Genomic DNA, 19,505 nt, shown 5'->3' on the forward strand with positions numbered 1-19,505 from the left:
CACTACATGACAAATTTTTTTAATATTAATCTATTACTTTATTTTTACACACTTCATAAAAATAAATAAATAAATTATCACAACTTTAGTAATATAAATTATTATTTTTAATTAAAAATAAGAAATGATAGATTAAAAATTATAATAATATAAAAATATATATTATGAAGTTTAAACTTAATATCTGTGTCAGACAAGGGGTTTTACGCTAATAATATAAATAAAATAGTTTCTATATATATATATATATATATATAGATGAACGGTCCTATGTTGTGAGAGAAAAATATTTTCTCCTAATGGCTAATACTACACATTGAATAATTAGTAACTTTTTTTTTCAAAATATTTTTAGTGATGATAACAAATAAAAATAATTAGTAGTAAAAATGTAATATTTTAAAACCTATAGCTTTAGGGCACGTTTGAAGCCCAAATAATCGAAAGCATCACTTTCCTAACATACATAAGCTAAATTACTAAAGGCAACATCCTGTTTTTTTCTTCTTTTTTTTTTTTGGCAGAGGCAAAATCCTTTCTATTCTTTTCTTTTTTCGACAAAAAAATAAAATACTTAGTGCCTAGCTAGCCTTACGACGTGACCCAATAATTCTTTAACAATCAACCAGGTGATCCCTTATTTTTAATTTTCTCTTCTTCCTTTTAGTAGAAAAGCAGACCCTACCACATATCTGGATAATACTACTCATATCGCAATCGCACTTCTCATAATTAAAATAAAACAAATAAACAAATAAAACTTATCTTTTTATAACTAGGCAACAACAGCTTAACTTTAATTCGTACCCCATGGACGCCAACTGGATTTGCCCTATCTTTTAATTAAAACATAATGCTTATGATTCACACACAAAGTTCATACAATGAAACATAACAATTTGGTTCAATTCATCTTGGCATATTGCCAATTAATTCAATAAAAAAATATATATGTTAGGGCAGCTTATCATGTTCCTCCAATTTTCATAAGTCTTCGTAACAGAAAATGCAACCAAAAAAATATTATTTATTTCTATTTGATGTTTATACCAATTATAAAAAGTTGTTTGTATTTTTATTTATTTTTACTATTAAACATTTGTATAAGAAGTAGTAAGAATAATAAAAGACCACTTTAAAACTAAAAAAATAATCAAATAATATTGAATTAAAGAATTTCAATTGACCGCCATTAAAGGCATGCATGAATCTTCCCTTGTGAAGTACAACGGACAAACATGATTCTTTCCAAATATAATTTGTTCAGACATATTCCCAAATACATGGTTGACATGACACGTCTTTCTCGAGAATTGATGATTTTATCTTACATACCTTGTCAAGTAAAAAAAATGTTTATTTCTCGCTATAAATAAATATTCACAAATTTTAATAAGCCTCAACTATATATAATGTTAACAAAGGGAGAAGTAGACAAATTGACAGATGGCCCTGTTGAAATTGGAAGCATAGTTTGATTTGAGAGATCGTTTCCAAGTTCTATTTTAATTTTGCTTCATGTTTCCCGAAATTTATGCACGAAAGAGTGAAGATAGATGAGAAAACAGAAAATATTTAAAAAATATTTTTACTGTTGAATTGCTTCTTTTGAAAAAGGAATATGAAATCAGAAAACGTTTCCATGAAAACGTTTTCAGATGGATGTTGGGTATCCAGTTATTCATATTTTATGCAGTTGAAAAACAAAAGATATTCGTATTTTACCGCAACATACAAGTATATGTTTTTTGTTTTTGTTTTTGTAGTTGTTGAGTACATATAGGTATACGCAGTTTGTTGCATAGTTCTTTAAACAAGTATTTTAACATGTTATGTTTAGGAATATTAGAAGAGAATGATATTTTTAGGTATTTTAAGAAAAAATGTATTTGCTTAATTATTGATTTTTTTTTATATTCTAAGGAATATTTAAAATATATGTTTGATTTATATTATTTTTTTAGAAATATATGTTATATTATCAAAATATCTTTTTTGTATTAAAAAAATTATTATATTTTTTTTATCAACAATCAATTATATCATGAATTGATCCTACATGACAGCCAATGTCTTGCATAATTCAAATGTACATATATGAAATTAAATTCAAACTTAAAACACAATGAAAATGTTGTGCATGTTGTGTAATTTTCACCTAATAGATAGGAAATAAATTAAGAAGAATCATAAAAGATGTAAAGTGGAATTTTGATTTACAGAGTACTGCAGGAATAAAAAAATTGATAGGTAAGTAGAGAAGTAGCATGATAGTGGATATTAATAGGAGTATAGAATAATTTTTTACACAATAAATCATATTTTCAGTAGGAATTCACATTCTCACATTCCATGTAAATCAAATCGATACAAAAATAAAATGAGCATGTGAATCTCATTTTTTCTGAGAATAAAAAATATAAAATCTTTTACCTTCTAGCAAACATGGAAAAACATATTTCCATCTCCATATTTCTTGGAATCTAACAAGATTAATATTTGACTTAAATAAAATTTTGGTTCTTCTTCTTTAAACAAGCTCTAATTTTGATTCTCTATTTAAAAAAAACCCACACCTCTTATTTCAAAATACAAACACTTAGTTCTCATTTTTTAAAAAATCTGTAATTTTGGTTTTCATATTTTAAAAAAAAATCATAATTTTAGTTTAATCTTTAATTTTGTCACGTTTTATTTGTTTTATTTCTTGCTCTGTAATTAATTAAATAATTTTTTATAATATCTCAAATAAATATGTTAGGTTTAACATTCAATTGAACTAAAAGAAAAGAACTAAAACATAGATAAAATTAAAAATTTGATCAAAATTATGAATTTTTTAAAATATGAAAACTAAATGTCTCTATTTTAAAATGAAAGAACTAAAATCATATTTTTTTTTTAAAATTAAGAGAATTAAATGTCTCAAATTTAAAATAGAGGTACCCAAATTATAAATAGAATAAATTAAGAAATCAAAGTTACATATAAACCTAAATATTTATTTTATGTGTATACTTATATTTTTAGTTAAAAGGTGGTCAATATTGCTGTACTTTTATATTGACGATTCAAAATTTAAAAGAAACAAGGATTTAATATTCCTAACTTTAAAAAGCATGATACGAGATGAAATTCACATTTTTTTAAATATGAAGATGAAATTGTCGATATATAAGTATAAGGACTACGATTATTTTGTCGGACTCAAGCAATTAATTAAAATTCTTAATAAATAAATATTTGGAAACATATAAATTATATGTTTTGATTTATAATAAACAATTATATGTGATTGGATATTATTTTTAACTATTAATATTTTTTGATAAAAAGTATTAAAATTCAAATTAAAAATAAAGATAAAAGGGTAGATCAAGAGAGATAAAAGCATAAGAAAATTCCGAAAAATAAAATAAAATCTCATTTAAGAAAAATGTGTATTATATATCTTTCATTGTCCAGATGATAATTTATTGTGTATAATTGGTTCTTAAAAATCAGTCTGGTTCAAAACAATTATTTTAGTACACACGTAGACAAATAACCTACATGCGTGCTGCACGCGAATTCACCACACAACATACCGTGTATCAGGGTATAGATTCTCTTTTAAAGAAAATCTTGTAACAATAATGTGAAAACTAACGAACCCGCGTATCTACATGAAATTCATGTATTCTCATATCAGCATCAGGTCCCTTGTAACTAAGTCTATGTCTATGATTTGTTGGATCACATTCAAAGTGGTCTCTTACTTTTTCCCTTTCTAAAATCAGAACAAATCGCACCTCACAAGTCACAAGTCACCAGAACACGCACTCGTTCCTTTGCTTTAGGCCAAAGTTGAGCACAAAAGAATATAAAGATGCTCAGAATAAAGGGGTGATTAGAAACTACAAGATATATGAGAATTCAGCAAAGCATCGATCATGTGATGATGCTTCATTCTTTGCTTGTAACATAACCAACTCTATTCATAACGATTCTTCTTAATTTCAGGCTTGACTGTGTCATGATTTTCCCATTCTCAAAATAAAAACTGAACAACATTTCACTGTACCCTTTTCAAATATTTTAAGGCTAAAGCCTTAAAGTTCTACAAAAGGGAACAAAATGGGGCTTAGGATTGACCCAAGTGCTGTTTTTCTGCATCTATGGCCATTCACAGAATGAGGAGCAATTTGAGTTTTGGTGTTGATGTTTAGTTAACTAGTTGTGCTAGGAGAAAACTGGTTTTTAGCATCCGGCTGTGTGGTTTTCAATCTTTATCATCTCTAGAGTGGTCTAAGTTCGAATCTTTTGTGCTTGAGGGGCTGAAAGCAAGATGAGTTTGTAGTGGAGGGTTTTAAAGATCTCAGTGGAGGAGCAATGGAACCTCCAACAGGATTTTGGGCTTCAATATGGAACTTTGTTTGCTTTCTGCCATTTTTCGTTGGTCTTTGGCTTCTTGGCAACATCAAAGGTGAATGCCAATTACTATGGTTTCATTTTTCTTGTTATCTGAGCTGCTTTTTAGTATGCTTTGATTGAGAAACACAAGTTGAACTTCAGAAATGGAATTTCTAGCTGATCACTTTTCAAACTGTCGTACTGCAATGGAACATCTATATATGCATTTTTTTAATTACAAGTTCTTTTATATAATTATTCATCTTAATGTAAAATTTATTAGGCCATCTTTTCCTTTGACAATGGTGGAGTGAACATTGGTATGTAATCTAGCATGTGTTCAATTTTGAAAGATATTTGTTGGAGATTTACTCATTTTAATTAGCTGGTGACAAATACATATTTCCATCCATGATTGGGTGTTATTAATAAGGCAAAACAATTAAAATTTGTTTGTTTTGCGGATGATCAATCTTGTAGGTTTGAACATTAAGCACAACAAAATTTTAAGTTTTTGAAAATTAAAAAAAGATAAAGAAAGGAAAACTATTTAAATGACATAACAAACAAGTATGTGGTATTTTAAATTTCCAACCATGACTAGGAATTAAACAGTTTACTTTTCCTCTGCTGAATATGTAATAGCTGCTTTGTTTATTCTCTCTGTTTCTCTCTCTCTCTCTTAACTTTGATCATTGCCTACTTATTGTTCTTATCATACTAGAATAGAGCTAAGTGAAATTTCTGCTTCAGGTTTACAATCAATCAAACTTACTCAAACTGCATTATGACTTCAGGTGTCATTTTTTGCCCGTTGGTATGCTTAGTAATGACAATAGGCAACTCAGCTATCATACATGGTCTTTGGCCCATACATTGTGTTTGGACATATTACTGTGTAGTGAGGTGCTTTCCTTGGCTTCAAGACTCAAATTTGATTTTTTCATTTGATTAAGATTTGTAATTGTTTCCTTGTATTGATTTCCTTATATTGATTTACTTAACTACAGATCTAAAAAATTAGGACCTGCACTGAAGTTTGTTACATGCACATGTATACTACCCTCGGTGTTGATTTTATGGCCAGTGGCTGGCATTGTTGGGAGTGTTATAGGTGGAGCTGCCTATGGATTTTTTGCACCAATATTTGCTACTTTTGAAGCTGTAGAGGGAGGAAAAGAGAACAAACTTTTCCACTGTTTTATTGTATGTTTCATCTTTGTGGTTATTAAAATCCTTGTTATTTTTGTCCTGCTGTTGTTACTCAATACAGAATTTCATATTTTATCCTCAGGATGGAACATGGAGCACCATTAGAAAGACCTTTGATATTGTCAACGATGTGAAAAATGAATGCTATGATTCTTATTTCTCGTTTATGGATGATCTACTACAACCGAACGGGAAATATTATGAGATCAGGTTTTGTGTCATTATATTTCTGTTTCATTTTTGTTATACCATTGTATCATTTTTGGAATTTGTTTTTTATATGATTCAATTTTTCTGTTTTTGGGTAACCAAGTGGGGAGTAAGTGGTATTATGCTCATGTTTTGGCCTAAATGAATGCTATAAATGGTGATTTAAATCATTCATCGTATGCATATCAAATATCACTATGGCAAAGTCAAAGTAGATTGCCATATAAAATATTGACAGAAGGCATTATTACCAGGTAGCATCTTTAAATGGCAATTCTCATGGGATAAGCAGTTCCAATTAACAAGTAAAATCTGATGTATGGAAACTTTAGTTACCAGCATGATTCATTGTTAATTTTACTGCCTAAATTTCCTTTTTTACTAATTTGGCTAAGGTGAAACTAAATTGTTTTTCTTTCATTCTTTCTTGTGCATTTTTTGTTTTTTTTAGTTGTGTGTTTGGTCTATGCTAGATTTAACAAATGATTATCCAACTAGTGAGCTGACTTGCATTGGCAGATTTTGGGAACTTCAAAGCAAAAACAAAAAATAGTGGCTATAAAAATGTCTTCTAGTTAGATTAACACATGAATAATGGGATTCCATATTTTAATTGAAATTTCAATGATGTTTCTTTTATCTGTTTCAATGCAGGCTGCGATATCTTCCTGGTGCTATTGTGGCTGCGGTTCTTGGGATCATTATTGACATGCCTGTTATATCAGTTGTTGCCATATTTAAAGGCCCTTACATGCTTTTCAAAGGGTGGAAGCGTTTGTTTCATGATCTCATGGGTCGTGAAGGCCCTTTCTTGGAGACAATATGTGTGCCTTTTGCTGGCCTTGCTATTGTTCTGTGGCCACTGGCTGTTGTTGGGGCAGTTCTGGCATCTGTGTTAGCCAGTTTCGTTCTTGGCGGATATGCAGGTTTTATTACTTATCAGGTCAATCCTTTTACAAGTTTTAAGTTTCTATTGATACTATTGTTACTAATTTATTGTAGCCTGTTATGCTATGCTTAGGTTAGTGTAAGACAATAATTTTCTAATGACTGACACATGTATAAGTTTGGTGGGGAGACTTTAGTTGGTTTCTTTTCATGTATGTCATTGCTTTTATATCCTTTTGTTATGCATTCTGCATTGGAGAGAATTATGCTCAAGCTAGATAGGACCTTTATGGGTGGCAAAATTCTCCCTCCGAGTATTTAACGCAACTACATATCCAAGGCAAAAACTCAAGACTACTGGTTAAATTGAAACAATCCCATGCCAGTTGATCCACACACTCAGCAGTTTCAAGATCTTTTAAGGCTTAGACAGTTTTCACCTTATGAGTTAAGTTTGTGGAGTTGAGTTAGGTTGTAAGCTTAAAATCTAAAATTGTATCAAATCTTATCCTAGATCCAATCAGTATTTATTTGTTTTAGTTGTCTGTTCTTAGGAGGTTGCTGACTCCCACATGGATTAGAGATATGATTAATGTAGTTCTTCTAAGGCTTGGCAGTCCTCACCCTACAATGCTGTTTTATAGGGTTGAGTCCCCTAAACCGAAATTCTAAGAGATGAATTGTAGGAAATCTGGGGATTAGAATAAAAAATATTTCTTGTATGCTCACATGGTCACATCCTCTGCCAACCTTAGATCCTCTACTCAAATCTGGATTTTAAGCAGCCTACTTTGTAATGTTTTCTATGCCCAAATTCTTAAATATGCTATCTATGGCACTGATGAATAATACCTCATTCATGGTATTAAACTTGAATGAGTCATGGTATAAACAACAATAAGAACCAAGCCTTTTTTAAACTTTGGACGATGCATCGGTTTCTCCTAGGCATTACATGCTTATTTTGTTCTTTGAAATGCAGGAATCCTCTTTCTTGTTTGGCCTGGGGTACATTGTTGCAGCTGTGTCCCTTTATGATGAATACAGCAATGATATTCTTGACATGAAAGAAGGATCCTGCTTCCCAAGGTTTCATTTAGCCATGCTTTCTAATACTAGCTTGTTACTGTGACTTTGCAGTTAATATTGCTCTTGACTTGTGCTTGATAGGCCACGATATCGAAAAATTACTGAATTGAAATTGTCAAGGACACCTTCCCGTTCAATTTCCCTCCCAAAAACAAAGTCCTTAACAAAGACACTTTCTCATGCATATTCACTGAAAGATAATATACCCGAGTTCAAACCATTTGAGGTATTCTCTTTGATATGTCCACTGAGGCATGCCATTGACTCAAATGTTACTTTTTGAGTTCATGTTTTGCATTAGGCTTTAGGGGCTATACTAAATAAATGTTGTTCATGCCTTGTGACTTGTGTAGCTGTTGGATGGCTTGTTCAAGGAATGTCATCAGCTTGGAGAATCACTGGTTTCTGAAGGGGTGATAACACATGAAGACATACAAGAAGCAAAGTCAGGTAAAGGGAGTAGAGTCATTAGAATTGGTTTGCCAGCATATTGCCTTCTCCAAGTACTCATGCGTTCTGCAAAAGCCAATTCCCCTGGTATATTGATAAGTAAGTGATCACTTGTTGCAGAACTAGTTGTAATTTCCTTCTTCCCTCTAATTATTATATAGAATAAATAATAGGTTTAAATATGTTTAAGATCCCTAATATATTAAAACTTTTATATTAAGTGATGATGTGACACCATTATAACTATTGATAATGTTAGAAGGATCAATTTATAAGTTGACATATCATCATTTAATTAATACTAGGGACTCAACCAAAATTTTAATATATCGAAAATTTAAAACAATGAAAAAAATTTATTAGGAATCTAGAACAAAATTGAGACCTTAAACATATTTAAGCCTAAATAATATATGCGTAAGCTGTTGACTTTTACAATAATTATCTTTAAATCATACCAAAGATGATTTTTCACTAATTGACAATGTAAAAAAGTTTAGGCTTAAATATATTTTTAATCTCTAATAAATATTCGATTTTTGTATTTGCTTTTAATAAGTTTTTGCTTTGCATTGAATCTCTAATAAGATAACAATTTTGTTTTTGATTCTTGACACTTATTTTTAGTCCCTTATAAATTAGTGAATATTATATTTGTTTTCTGATAAAAAAATTTCATTTATTATTAGTCAAAAATAAAAAAAAATTACTAATTTATTATGGAGCAAACACAAAATTCACTAATTTATCGTAAATAAAAACAAAATATCAAGGACTAACACCAAAAAATGTTATTTTATTACAGATTTAATGCAAAACAAAAATTGATTAGAGAAAAAACACAAATCAAATATTTATTAGGGATTTAAAACATATTTAAGAAAAAAGTTTATACCAAGAGTGCATGGTTTTTTAAACATAAATATATGACTATAAATGACTAGGTAGCATTCACCCTTGATTCATGTATTGTTATTATATGACAATCTTACAAAAGTCAGCATTTTCTTTTTCTTTTCTCCTCTCTCTACTCTGTCCCTTTTGCTTCTGTATTTCATGATCAATTGCTTTAATTCATCTTGAAGATATCATTAGGCTTACACTTCCTCCATGTAGGTGAAGATACTGAACTAACTACCTCAAACAAACCGAAGGAACAATTTTTTGAATGGTTTCTTAATCCCCTTTTAATCATTAAAGAACAAATCAAAGCTGAAAATCTTAATCCGTCAGAAGAGAATTACTTTGGCAAATTAGTCCTCTTCAATGGTGATCCTGAGAGGATAAAAAAATCATTTATTGGCGCAGCCCCTGAATCTGACCGCAAACGTGCTGAACTTGATGCATTGGCAAGGAGGTATACATTTCAAACCAAATCAAATTATCTGTTTTTAATAATTTTTGTACTGATTTTTCACTAAGGAATTTTTCCCTCTCATTTTTGTCTTCATATCTATAACAAAGGCTTCAAGGGATCACCAAATTCATCACAAGGTTCCCTACCTACAAGAGGCGTTTTGATGTTATCTTAAACACATTATCTGATGAGCTTTCTGAGAAGCATGGAACTACCAAAATAATTAGATCAAAGAGTGCTTTTCCTCGGATTTTAAGTTTGAAATGCCAAACACCTAAATCTAATGATTCTGATCAAGAGTCTAAACATACAATAATAGATTTGGAAACTTCATCATAGGAACATCATGGTATATTGTCACATAATTTTATCTTGAAAAGCAAGTGCAAATCATTACTTTGTCTGCTTTTGTTATAGTGTCATACTGATAATTAATACTGACCCTGCCTGTTTGTTCTACACCCTACACTTATTCACGGAAATGACAAAGAAAAAATATCAACAATATGTGTGTATATGCCATTATTCAAGCAAAATGTAATTTCCTTTTCACTTATGAGATCAATTATTCTATTTAGAAAGGTACCAATACATGAAGTGAACATTCTCCACGTGCTTTATATTCTTGAAATGCAATAAATGTAGCACCTTAAAACATTGTTTTTGGCAAATTATAATTCCCAATATACTAATTACCATACAGAGTGTACGAGGTGAATAACCCAATAAACCACCATTACCCATTATCCGTGATTATAGCAATTTTCTTCTTCTTTTGCTTCTTGTGTATATTTCTGCTTTGCCCGCCAAAATTCCTATCTGAATTTTTCAACCGAGTTAACTTAATTGAGGATTGGACCCAAATGACCAAGTCAAATTTATTAGCAAAAAACAAAATTTCTAAGTTAAGACGTGTAACTTGTAAATAACTGTAATCACCCCACTACTCCCATTTCTCGTCCAACTCATTCAAATCCTACTTCCCCACTAACATCTATATATAAAAACTAACCCCATTTATCCACATTACAATACAACTACACCATAACGTGCCAGTTTTACCACAAACTTTTCCACTCTATTTCTTCTCTTGCTTCTCTCCAATGGCTTCTTCTTGTTCCGGTTCACTACTAGTGCTTCTCTTTGTCATTTCCTCGACTCTTCTATGTTTCTCTGTGGCTTCCAATGAGTTCGAAGTTGGTGGCTCAAAAGGGTGGATTGTTCCACCTGCTAACGACACCAACTTCTTCAATGATTGGGCTTCCCAAAACAGGTTTCAGGCTGGTGACACCATTCGTAAGAACTATATCACTCGATCTCTTAAATTCCGCATTCATGATTAATACTAAAGATTTTAAATTGCAGTTATAGCCTTATCGTGATCCTTGATATCACAGAAAATTGCAGACAGCTGTGCTAATGTGATCTTAAGAAACTCCAGAATCCTTGATGCGACTGCAATTCCGATCACATACCAATTTATAAAACCTGCAAGAAACAAATTTTTAAGCATGCATGTTTTAAAAAACAGTAGTGCTATTCGTTATAAACTTTTTTAATACTAATTGATCTGCACGATTTTTTTTTAACCAACAAGAAGTAGCATTGATAATGATAGGTAAGGGTTAGACATAATCAGTAGGAGAGAAAAAAATTAAAACACCAATCAGATTATCTTAAGAATTTCGTCTTCCTACTATTTAGCACTTCTGTTTAAAAACATGGTACATGTGTTACAGTTTTCATCGTTATCTTTAATATTGTAGAAAACTGCAGACAGATGTTGATGCGGCCGCAATTGTGATTGCTGAAATCTTATGGTTGCGGACCCTTTTTTAAAAAATCTTCACGAAACAAATTTTTCCTAATGAGAAAATTGGTGCATGTGTTAACAAGTGGTTGGCTTTTTTTTCTGTGTGTGCAGGGTTTAAGTACAAGAAGGACTCTGTGATGGAGGTGGGAGAGGGAGATTACACACACTGCAACGCCACACACCCCACACTCTTCTCCAACAATGGCAACACTGTGTTCAAGCTTAACCACTCAGGGACCTTCTACTTCATCAGTGGTGCATCAGGGCACTGTGAGAAGGGTCAGAAGATGATTGTGAGGGTCAAGGCTGATGAGTCTCTTTCTCAGCATGCCAAGTCTTCTGGTCACCATGTTCCAGTTTCGCCAATTGGGGTCTCTCAAATGCTCTACCTTCAGTTTGTTTTGACATGTGTTGCTTCTTATGTAGTTTGAAATGCTTAGGAAAATTCAATAGGTGTATTAGCTAGGAATCGAATGTGTTCTTTAATTTGTCCATGTGTTTTTATATAATTATTATGGTTTTGCATAAATCTTGCAAGGTAGTGTAAACTCTATTAAGGTTATTGAACATTATATTATTTTCAACTTGTTTGTTTATTTAATGCTATACTTGAAATGCACCGGATTTGCCTTAAGGGGGCTTGTGTTAATTCGTTACTACTGAACTTTGTAACGGGACGTGAGTATAAAAGTAAAATATGTTTCTGACCATGCAATTTTTGCATTTGTTGTGCAACTGAAAATGAGAAATCAAGCTAGGAATGTTTTTTGTCTTTTGAAATGAAGCATTGGATGTCATGAATGTTTTCAAAACTGATCGTTTGTTGCCAAAAAATAAATCATTTTCATCTTCAACACTTTTTACTACATTAGCTTGAGAGTTAGTGTCATCTTTGATTATATCTCTTAATTTCTTCAAGTCCTTCTTCATTTGTTTATACCTCACTTAAACATGATCATTCTCACTGCAACAGTATCATTGCATGTTACTCATATCTCCTTGCGGATGCAATTGAGATTTTAATCTTTCTCTTCGCTCATTATGTTTCCTTGAATGATTTCTCCCTTGCTCAGACTCCACCACAGCTATTGCATTGTCTTCATCGTCAACATTTTAAGTTATTATCATTCTCTCATTTTCTCTAAGAGCGGCAGTCACCTCATCCAAATTCAAAATTGATCTTTCCACAAGCAATGTTTGAACCAAAGCTTTGAAGGACCTTGGTCGTGAGGCCAACAACACTAGCACCTGCTCCTCATCAAAGAGTTTATCATCTAGATTCAACAATTAACTTACTAGCTAATTGAACTTGTTGATGTGGTCATGGAGATCTCCTCCCATCTCCATTTTGAGTTGATACAACTCCATCTTCGGACAAAGGCGATTGGTTAGTGATTTTGACGCATAGATATTCTCTTTGGTGTTATCTCCTTCAACATGTTGTGTTTTATCTTAGGAGCAAGGCTAACCGAATCGTGCTCACGACTCTCGTTTGGATCTTAGTCCAGTCAGTTTCATTTATAGAAGTCGGTCTTTCATCTTCTAACGCTTGATCAAGACCATTCATTCAAATAATCTTCATCTAGTAAAATGCAATCTTTCACTTTGCATTTAAGCCACCTAAACCTTAGTGATAAAAATCTAATTTCCAATATGCATACATCTTATCTTTTGGCTTGAAACTCTAGATAACAACGCTGGACTGAATGAATGGAGCAGAATTTTATTCATTTTTTCCTCCAAAAAATGAATGGTAGCTAGAGTTGTTAAAATGAATCATGATATTTTGTTAGAAATTTTATTGCAGTTAGTTGAAGCACTGGAACGAGAATTGCGAATGGAAGAGGAGAACATTGGGCCAAATCATTTTTTTTTTTGGTGAATACGAACCAGAGGATTAACTATCTCTAGTAGATTTATTATGAGCTATATCAGCTCTTAAAGCAACATAAATACAATCTTGGGCAAATTCAAAAATGTGAAGGCCCTTATCACAGTCTAAAGCTTGTTTAGCCATAGTGTGGATCAACTTGAACAATTTTATCTCAGGCTTGACATGAGATTGAGAAACCAATGCATACGCTGACTTCACTGAAAAGGCACCACCAGAAGCTTCTTTCCAGGCAATACGATCAATCAAAATTTGGAGGAGACATATCTAGGATGCTTTGAACAACCTCCAACCGGGTCAGAATAGCACAAAACATGATCATTCAGCATATTGTGCCAAAAACAATGTTGTTAATCCTTCGTTAAAGTGATGGAGTAGTGACACAGATTCATTACAGACATGTCAATATTTCATTGGGCGACATGGCCTGAGAAAGGATTATGGGACAGAGGATTTTCATCCTACATTGGTAATTTAGCCGCATTTGTCCATAATTTGTTGCAACTTTTCAAAACCGCCACCAGCCATCAAGCAAATAAACCGTAACCACTTCAGAATTTAAAACATTGGTCATAGTTATTTTTTTATTTCTTGTATCAGTAAAGATAAGTATATAATATATATATAAAGAGGGTACAAGTAATATCCGAATGATTATAAATATGGTTATAAAACTCACCTCAACCAGACTTGTTGGGCTGGGAACCGGACCCATGACCGGGCTGAGTCAGTATTCAGACCAGATATGATGTCATCAAACCAGCTCCAAACTGGGCAAAACCTGGTTCTGGTAAAACTAGTTAAATGGAAGCGAAAATTAATATACTTAAGTTATTTTAATTTATATTTATCTGTTTTATATATGCTCACTAGATTTATTTATATCTGTCTATTTTTATAATTAATTATTAAAAATAAGAGTTTTCTTAATAATTTAATGATGATATCCAACAAAACAACTTTTAATAATAAATGATTATATAGTATTTATAGTTTTATCATGACAATGAATTTAATTTTTGAATATGGACTATGAATTGATCATATTTTGTTAGTTATATTATATATTTTTTAATTTTTAATATATATACCACGTCAACCAGGCCAATAAGTAGCCAATTGGTTCGACCTCTAACCCATTAATGTAGCATATCGATCAGATCAATCATCAGATTGATTATGATAACACTAATTACAAATGTCCTTATGTAACATGCTCCTTCCCAAAAGTTCCTCATATGGGGTTACACGAGGAAGAGAATAGGCTAGACCGCCTATAGGAGCCTATGGCCTGGTGTGGCCTATTTAATGTTGGATCGAGTGGCCTCAGAATAATTAAGAAGAGGGAGTTGAATTAATTATTCATAAACCTTTACTAATTAAAAATTACTCTTTTAAGGATTTTACTAAATTGTTAAGAGAATGAGGAGTAGAAGAGAAACTTAACAGAAAGTAAAAGCAAAAATTAAATGCATAGCGGAAAGTAAAAAGTAGGGAAGAAGGAAACAAACACACAAGAGTTTTTATACTGGTTCGGCAACAACCCGTGCCTACATCCAGTCCCCAAGCGACCTGCGGTCCTTGAGATTTCTTTCAACCTTGTAAAAATCCTTTTACAAGCAAAGATCCACAAGGGATGTACCCTTCCTTGTTCTCTTTGAACCTAGTGAATGTACCCTCCACTAGAACTGATCCACAAGAGATGTACCCTCTCTTGTTCTCAGTCAAACCCAAGTAGATGTACCCTCTACTTGTACCACAAAGGATGTACCCTCCAATGTGTTGAGACAAAGATCTCAGGCTGTTAAACCTTTGATACTTTGTGAATGGGGATACAAAAGAATTCTCAGGCGGTTAGTCCTTTGAACACTTTTGTATTAGGGAATGAGAAGAATCAAAAGAATTCTCAGATTGTGTCATTTTGAATTCTTTGACAAGGGATAAGGGAGACACAATAGAATTCAGGCGGTTAGTCCTTTGTTCTTTTGGAAAAGGGAGAAAAGAGACACAAAAAGAATTCAGGCGGTTAGTCCTTGGCGAATTCTTTTTGGCAAAGGGAGAAGAGAATGAAAAGATGAATAGCACAAGTTTTCAAGGTTTAGAAAATCAGAAAACTTCAGAAAGCTTTTGGTACAAAGAAGAAGAAGAAGAAGTTCAAAGAGATTTCAAGGCTTGTAAAGGATTGATTGGAAAAGCAAAAGTCTATTCAAGATTTGAAATGTAAAACAAAGCCTTGCTTTTATAGACTCTCCATGTCTGGTCAAGAAGACCATTCAGAAGAGTTATAACTTTTAAAAAAACTTAAAACCCATTTGAAAAAGTCAAAACCTTTTTGAAGAGTTACATCTTTTGATTTTTTCAGAAACAGTCACTGGTAATCGATTACACAAAGCTTTTGAGTGAAAGGATGTGACTCTTCACATTTAAATTTGAATTTCAACGTTCAAGGGCACTGGTAATCGATTACCAAAACATTGTAATCGATTACAGCCTTTTGAAAATAATTGGAACGTTGTAAACTCAGTTTGAAAACTTTTTCAAACTCATTTTGCTACTGGTAATCGATTACAACAATATGGTAATCGATTACCAGAGAGTAAAAACTCTTTGGTAAACATGTTTTGAGAAAAACCATGTGCTATTCAATTTTTGAGAAAAACCTTTTCATACTTATCTTGATTAAGTCTTCTCTTGATTCTTGAATCTTGAGCCTTGAATCTTGATCTTGATTCTTGAGATCTTGAACCCTTGAATTGTTCTTGATTGATCTTTGAGCTTTTTGTCATCACCTTTGTCATCATCTTTTGTTATCATCATTGTTATCATCAAAACACCTTTGAATCACCTTTGATTCACCATGAAGCTTTGCTTCTACATTTAATAAAAAAGATTAGACTTAAGCTTTAAAACAAAATTATTTAGTTCAATCAATTTATATATTACATTTATAAATTTAATATCTTCATAAATTAATAATCTCATATCATAAACAAAATATTTTAAAACAAATGAACGTAAATTATAACTTCATGTTCGTGAATCACAAATATGTAATATGTGAAGGTGATAATATCTTACATGCTAATTTTTTTATTTCTTGTGGTTAAGTTTTTGGGAAGAATGTAAATTTTTTGTTTCCTTTTAATCTTGACATGAACATATGGATAGATAAAAAATAAAAATACCGAAAAGAAAAATAGTATTTATGCATAATTGAAAGACTAATATGAATTGTAAGTTTCACTTTTGGATCAAATACATAGAAAAAATATAGAATTTAGATTTGAATATAAAATAAACTTTTAAATAGATTAATAGGCCAAACTTTTTAAAAAGGTCAGGCCAAACAAAACACAACCTTTGATAGATAATATATTAGACTTGGACTTTAGTTTTGAAACATGTCATGCCTATTTACCTAGATAATATATTAGACTTGTTACTTTAGTTTTGAAACATGTCATATCTTGCGTTGTTGACTGAATGTTATGGTCGAGTATGATGAGACACACCATTGTGTTCCGATTCCCCTACTACTTCCTATTTTGCATCAGTGTTTTTCTCTTTGGAAGCACACCAACCATATTTTCTCTTTTCTTTCACTTTATTTTCTTTCACCCTCACAATTTTAATTTTTTTTATCCAAACACAAAATTTTGAAAATAAAAGAATTTCAATTGAAGTATTTAAAATTCTTAGAATTTAAAATTTCTCAGAATTATAAACATATTCTAAAAGCCCAAAATTATAATCCCCAGAAAATCATTGTGTGCCTAGCAGGCCAGTTGGACAAAGCAATAAATATCCCGGCCCTTTTGACACTCCATAACTATCTTGTCCTCCATCTCAAATGCATGTTCATATTCTCATAAAATCTCACTATGAAAATGCCACCACACCACCGCCAACATGCACAACATATTCTATCATCTAATTTTTGGCTAATCCCTAGACGAAGAGTATAGAACTTTGATACAAGCTCAAGGATTACATATCCACTGCACGAATATGTACGAGAACCTTCGTTCCTTGTGCTTTAGCCACGACCATTATGTGAAGCTTATATTCTACAACAATTTGTTTTCATCAAAACAGAGGTATTCAAAGATGCATTTGTTGCGAAAATACCACGTGCACCTAAGGTAGCAAACCATACTATCTTCCATCTTTCTATACCTTCCTTATCACTAAGGGTCCCCAAATGATTCCTGAAATTAACAGCAGTTGATTCATGTAGCACAGTGGACAAGTTTAACCATTGATAACACCTCAAACACACTCTATACATCCCATCACAAGTTAAAAGAACATTTTGTGCAGATTCATTATTTCTTTTGCAAAAAAGGCACAACATTTCCTCTGATTTGAGCACCATGTTTCTTGACAACAAATTATCCGTAGTTGGCAGCTTCCCCAAAAGTATTCTCTAGGATAAAATTATAGCTTTGAATGGGATATTTACCTTCCAAATACTATCCATCACCTCATTAAGTTGACTTACGAACCTCTATGCATATATTGCCTTGTATGACGAAGAAGTTGGGTATGCGCCTGACCCATCTTGTAACCAATTCCACTCGTCCTCCACATGCTTATAGCACTTAATATTTTGCAAAATTAAATCCAAAGAATCTCTAAACTGTGCTTCCCAAACAAAAAACTCATTTCTTCAAGCTAAAACCCAAGACCACCTACCTAATTCCCATCTTCTCACATTTTTCATTAATTCCATTTGTTGTTTGCAATTTTCAAGGAAATCTATCAACTAAGCTCTAATTCCCCCCCTCAACAGTCCATCCAAAACCTTGTCTCCCCTCCATCACCCTTTTTTCACTCCTTCATAGAATTGAACCAATTATATTCACACTTCCTCCCATAAACCTTCCTCAAGTCCCCCCATCATATAGAAGCCTCACTAGGAATCTCACCCCTTCCAAATTTTTCCGCCCCATACTTGGACTTTAGGATATTCACACACAAAGCTTGATTTTGGTGAAAAACCATACCATCTCCATTTAGCAGAAAGAGTGTGATGCAATCCTCCCTAGGAAGGGACTAATCACCGGAGCCATGAGCAAAAGACTCCAAGAGGATTGGACTAGAGCTGCTGAAGAAGGCCCTAGGGTTCTCATCAACAACATGGCAGATTTTTGAGTCCATGGGTCAAGATTGGGTCTAATTTTCTTTGTAAATATTAGAATATGTTTACTTCATTTGGGACTTGTATTTTGGTCATTTTAGGTTTGTAGGGTACCCTACAAATTAAGGGTACCCTAGTAGCATAGAGTTTTAGCCTTGTATTTTAGGACATTTTGAGTAGTCTTTGTAGTAGGGATTTTTTATTTATTATTTTCATGTATTTTGGCATGGGGGTGAGCTTAGCTATTAGAGGGGTGCAAGTAGCCCCCCTCTAGCTTCTCAAGGAAGCTTTCTTCCTTGCTTCCCAAGGATGCTACCTTCCTTCCTTCTCAAGGAAGCTTCCCATTGTATTTTCATGTATTCTCAAGGAAGTTTTCTTCCTCTAGCTTCCCAAGGAAGCTTTCTTCCTCTAGCTTCCCAAGGAAGCTACCTTCCTTCCTTCTCAAGGAAGCTTCCCATGTGTTAGGCTACAAATAGAAACATGTGTAACACTTGTCATAACTTTGATGAATGAGAAACTTGTGAGATACACTTCAAAGTTTAACTTCTCTCCCTAATCTCCTTCAATTCCCATGCCCCCTCTGCCCTTCTCTCTCTCTCATTTTCTTCCTCCATTGATATTTCCTCTCTAATCTTTTCCTTCCATTGCTTATTCTCTAGTGGATGACACCTCCTCTCACCTCTTCTCTTTTATTGATCTTTCGCTACAAATCCAAGACTGAAAATCACCATTGAAGGACCTTATTGAAGCTCAAAGATCCAACCTCCATAGAAGCTTCTCAATCAAGCTTCCATCAAGTGGTAATAGAGCACAAGAGCTTCAAGTAGGTGCTCCTTAAACCTCCATTAATTTTCAGCTTTACCTTATCTTCCATTGTTATTTCTTCATTTTTCTCCATGTATCTCATCACATGTCTTGTGCTGAATGTTGTTAACATGAATTTTTAGAATTTCCACCGATTAAACTTGCTATAGAAGCTAGATTTGATTTTCTATGGTTCAAATTTCTTGTTCTTGTTCTTGAACCATGAATTGTGTCGAGTTTAGGTTCCTTTGAATTTTGT

At 32.5% G+C, this 19,505-nt stretch overlaps 2 protein-coding genes and 1 long non-coding RNA gene across 4 annotated transcripts; 2 read left to right on the forward strand and 1 right to left on the reverse strand.

The window, feature by feature from the left end:
• Positions 1 to 3,673: 3,673 nt before the first annotated feature.
• On the forward strand, positions 3,674 to 10,012 carry LOC114400486 (uncharacterized membrane protein At3g27390-like). 2 transcript variants are annotated; one of them, XM_028362958.1, is made up of 10 exons: positions 3,674 to 4,465; positions 5,146 to 5,298; positions 5,403 to 5,598; positions 5,687 to 5,814; positions 6,469 to 6,757; positions 7,685 to 7,791; positions 7,873 to 8,017; positions 8,145 to 8,340; positions 9,358 to 9,598; positions 9,706 to 10,012. In XM_028362958.1, exons 1-10 carry the CDS (start codon positions 4,404 to 4,406, stop codon positions 9,935 to 9,937), a joined length of 1,749 nt encoding a protein of 582 aa, XP_028218759.1. In that variant the 5' UTR covers positions 3,674 to 4,403; the 3' UTR covers positions 9,938 to 10,012. The 2 variants fall into 2 exon arrangements, with proteins under 2 accessions (XP_028218759.1, XP_028218760.1); XM_028362959.1 differs by having other exon boundaries at positions 3,676 to 4,465; positions 5,190 to 5,298.
• Positions 10,013 to 10,462: 450 nt separating this feature from the next.
• On the reverse strand, positions 10,463 to 14,165 carry LOC114400491. Its single transcript, XR_003663970.1, has 2 exons — positions 13,982 to 14,165; positions 10,463 to 11,086 (listed from the first exon to the last, which is right to left on the reverse strand). It is a non-coding gene; the product is annotated as an uncharacterized LOC114400491 (long non-coding RNA).
• Positions 10,666 to 11,940, forward strand: LOC114400489 (early nodulin-like protein 1). Its single transcript, XM_028362960.1, has 2 exons — positions 10,666 to 10,894; positions 11,523 to 11,940. Exons 1-2 carry the CDS (start codon positions 10,702 to 10,704, stop codon positions 11,840 to 11,842), a joined length of 513 nt encoding a protein of 170 aa, XP_028218761.1. The 5' UTR covers positions 10,666 to 10,701; the 3' UTR covers positions 11,843 to 11,940.
• Positions 14,166 to 19,505: the final 5,340 nt, after the last annotated feature.

This window comes from Glycine soja, chromosome 19 (genome assembly GCF_004193775.1).
Source record: "Glycine soja cultivar W05 chromosome 19, ASM419377v2, whole genome shotgun sequence".
Classification (NCBI taxonomy): Eukaryota; Viridiplantae; Streptophyta; class Magnoliopsida; order Fabales; family Fabaceae; genus Glycine; species Glycine soja.

Coding starts and splice junctions, on each gene's coding strand:
- LOC114400489 (XM_028362960.1), top strand. CDS start 10,702: ATGGCTTCTTCTTGTTCCGGTTCACTACTAGTGCTTCTCTTTGTCATT. Junction 10,895..11,522: donor TCAGGCTGGTGACACCATTC/GTAAGAACTATA, acceptor CTGTGTGTGCAG/GGTTTAAGTACAAGAAGGAC.
- LOC114400486 (XM_028362958.1), top strand. CDS start 4,404: ATGGAACTTTGTTTGCTTTCTGCCATTTTTCGTTGGTCTTTGGCTTCT. Junction 7,792..7,872: donor GAAGGATCCTGCTTCCCAAG/GTTTCATTTAGC, acceptor TGTGCTTGATAG/GCCACGATATCGAAAAATTA. Junction 9,599..9,705: donor CTTGATGCATTGGCAAGGAG/GTATACATTTCA, acceptor TCTATAACAAAG/GCTTCAAGGGATCACCAAAT.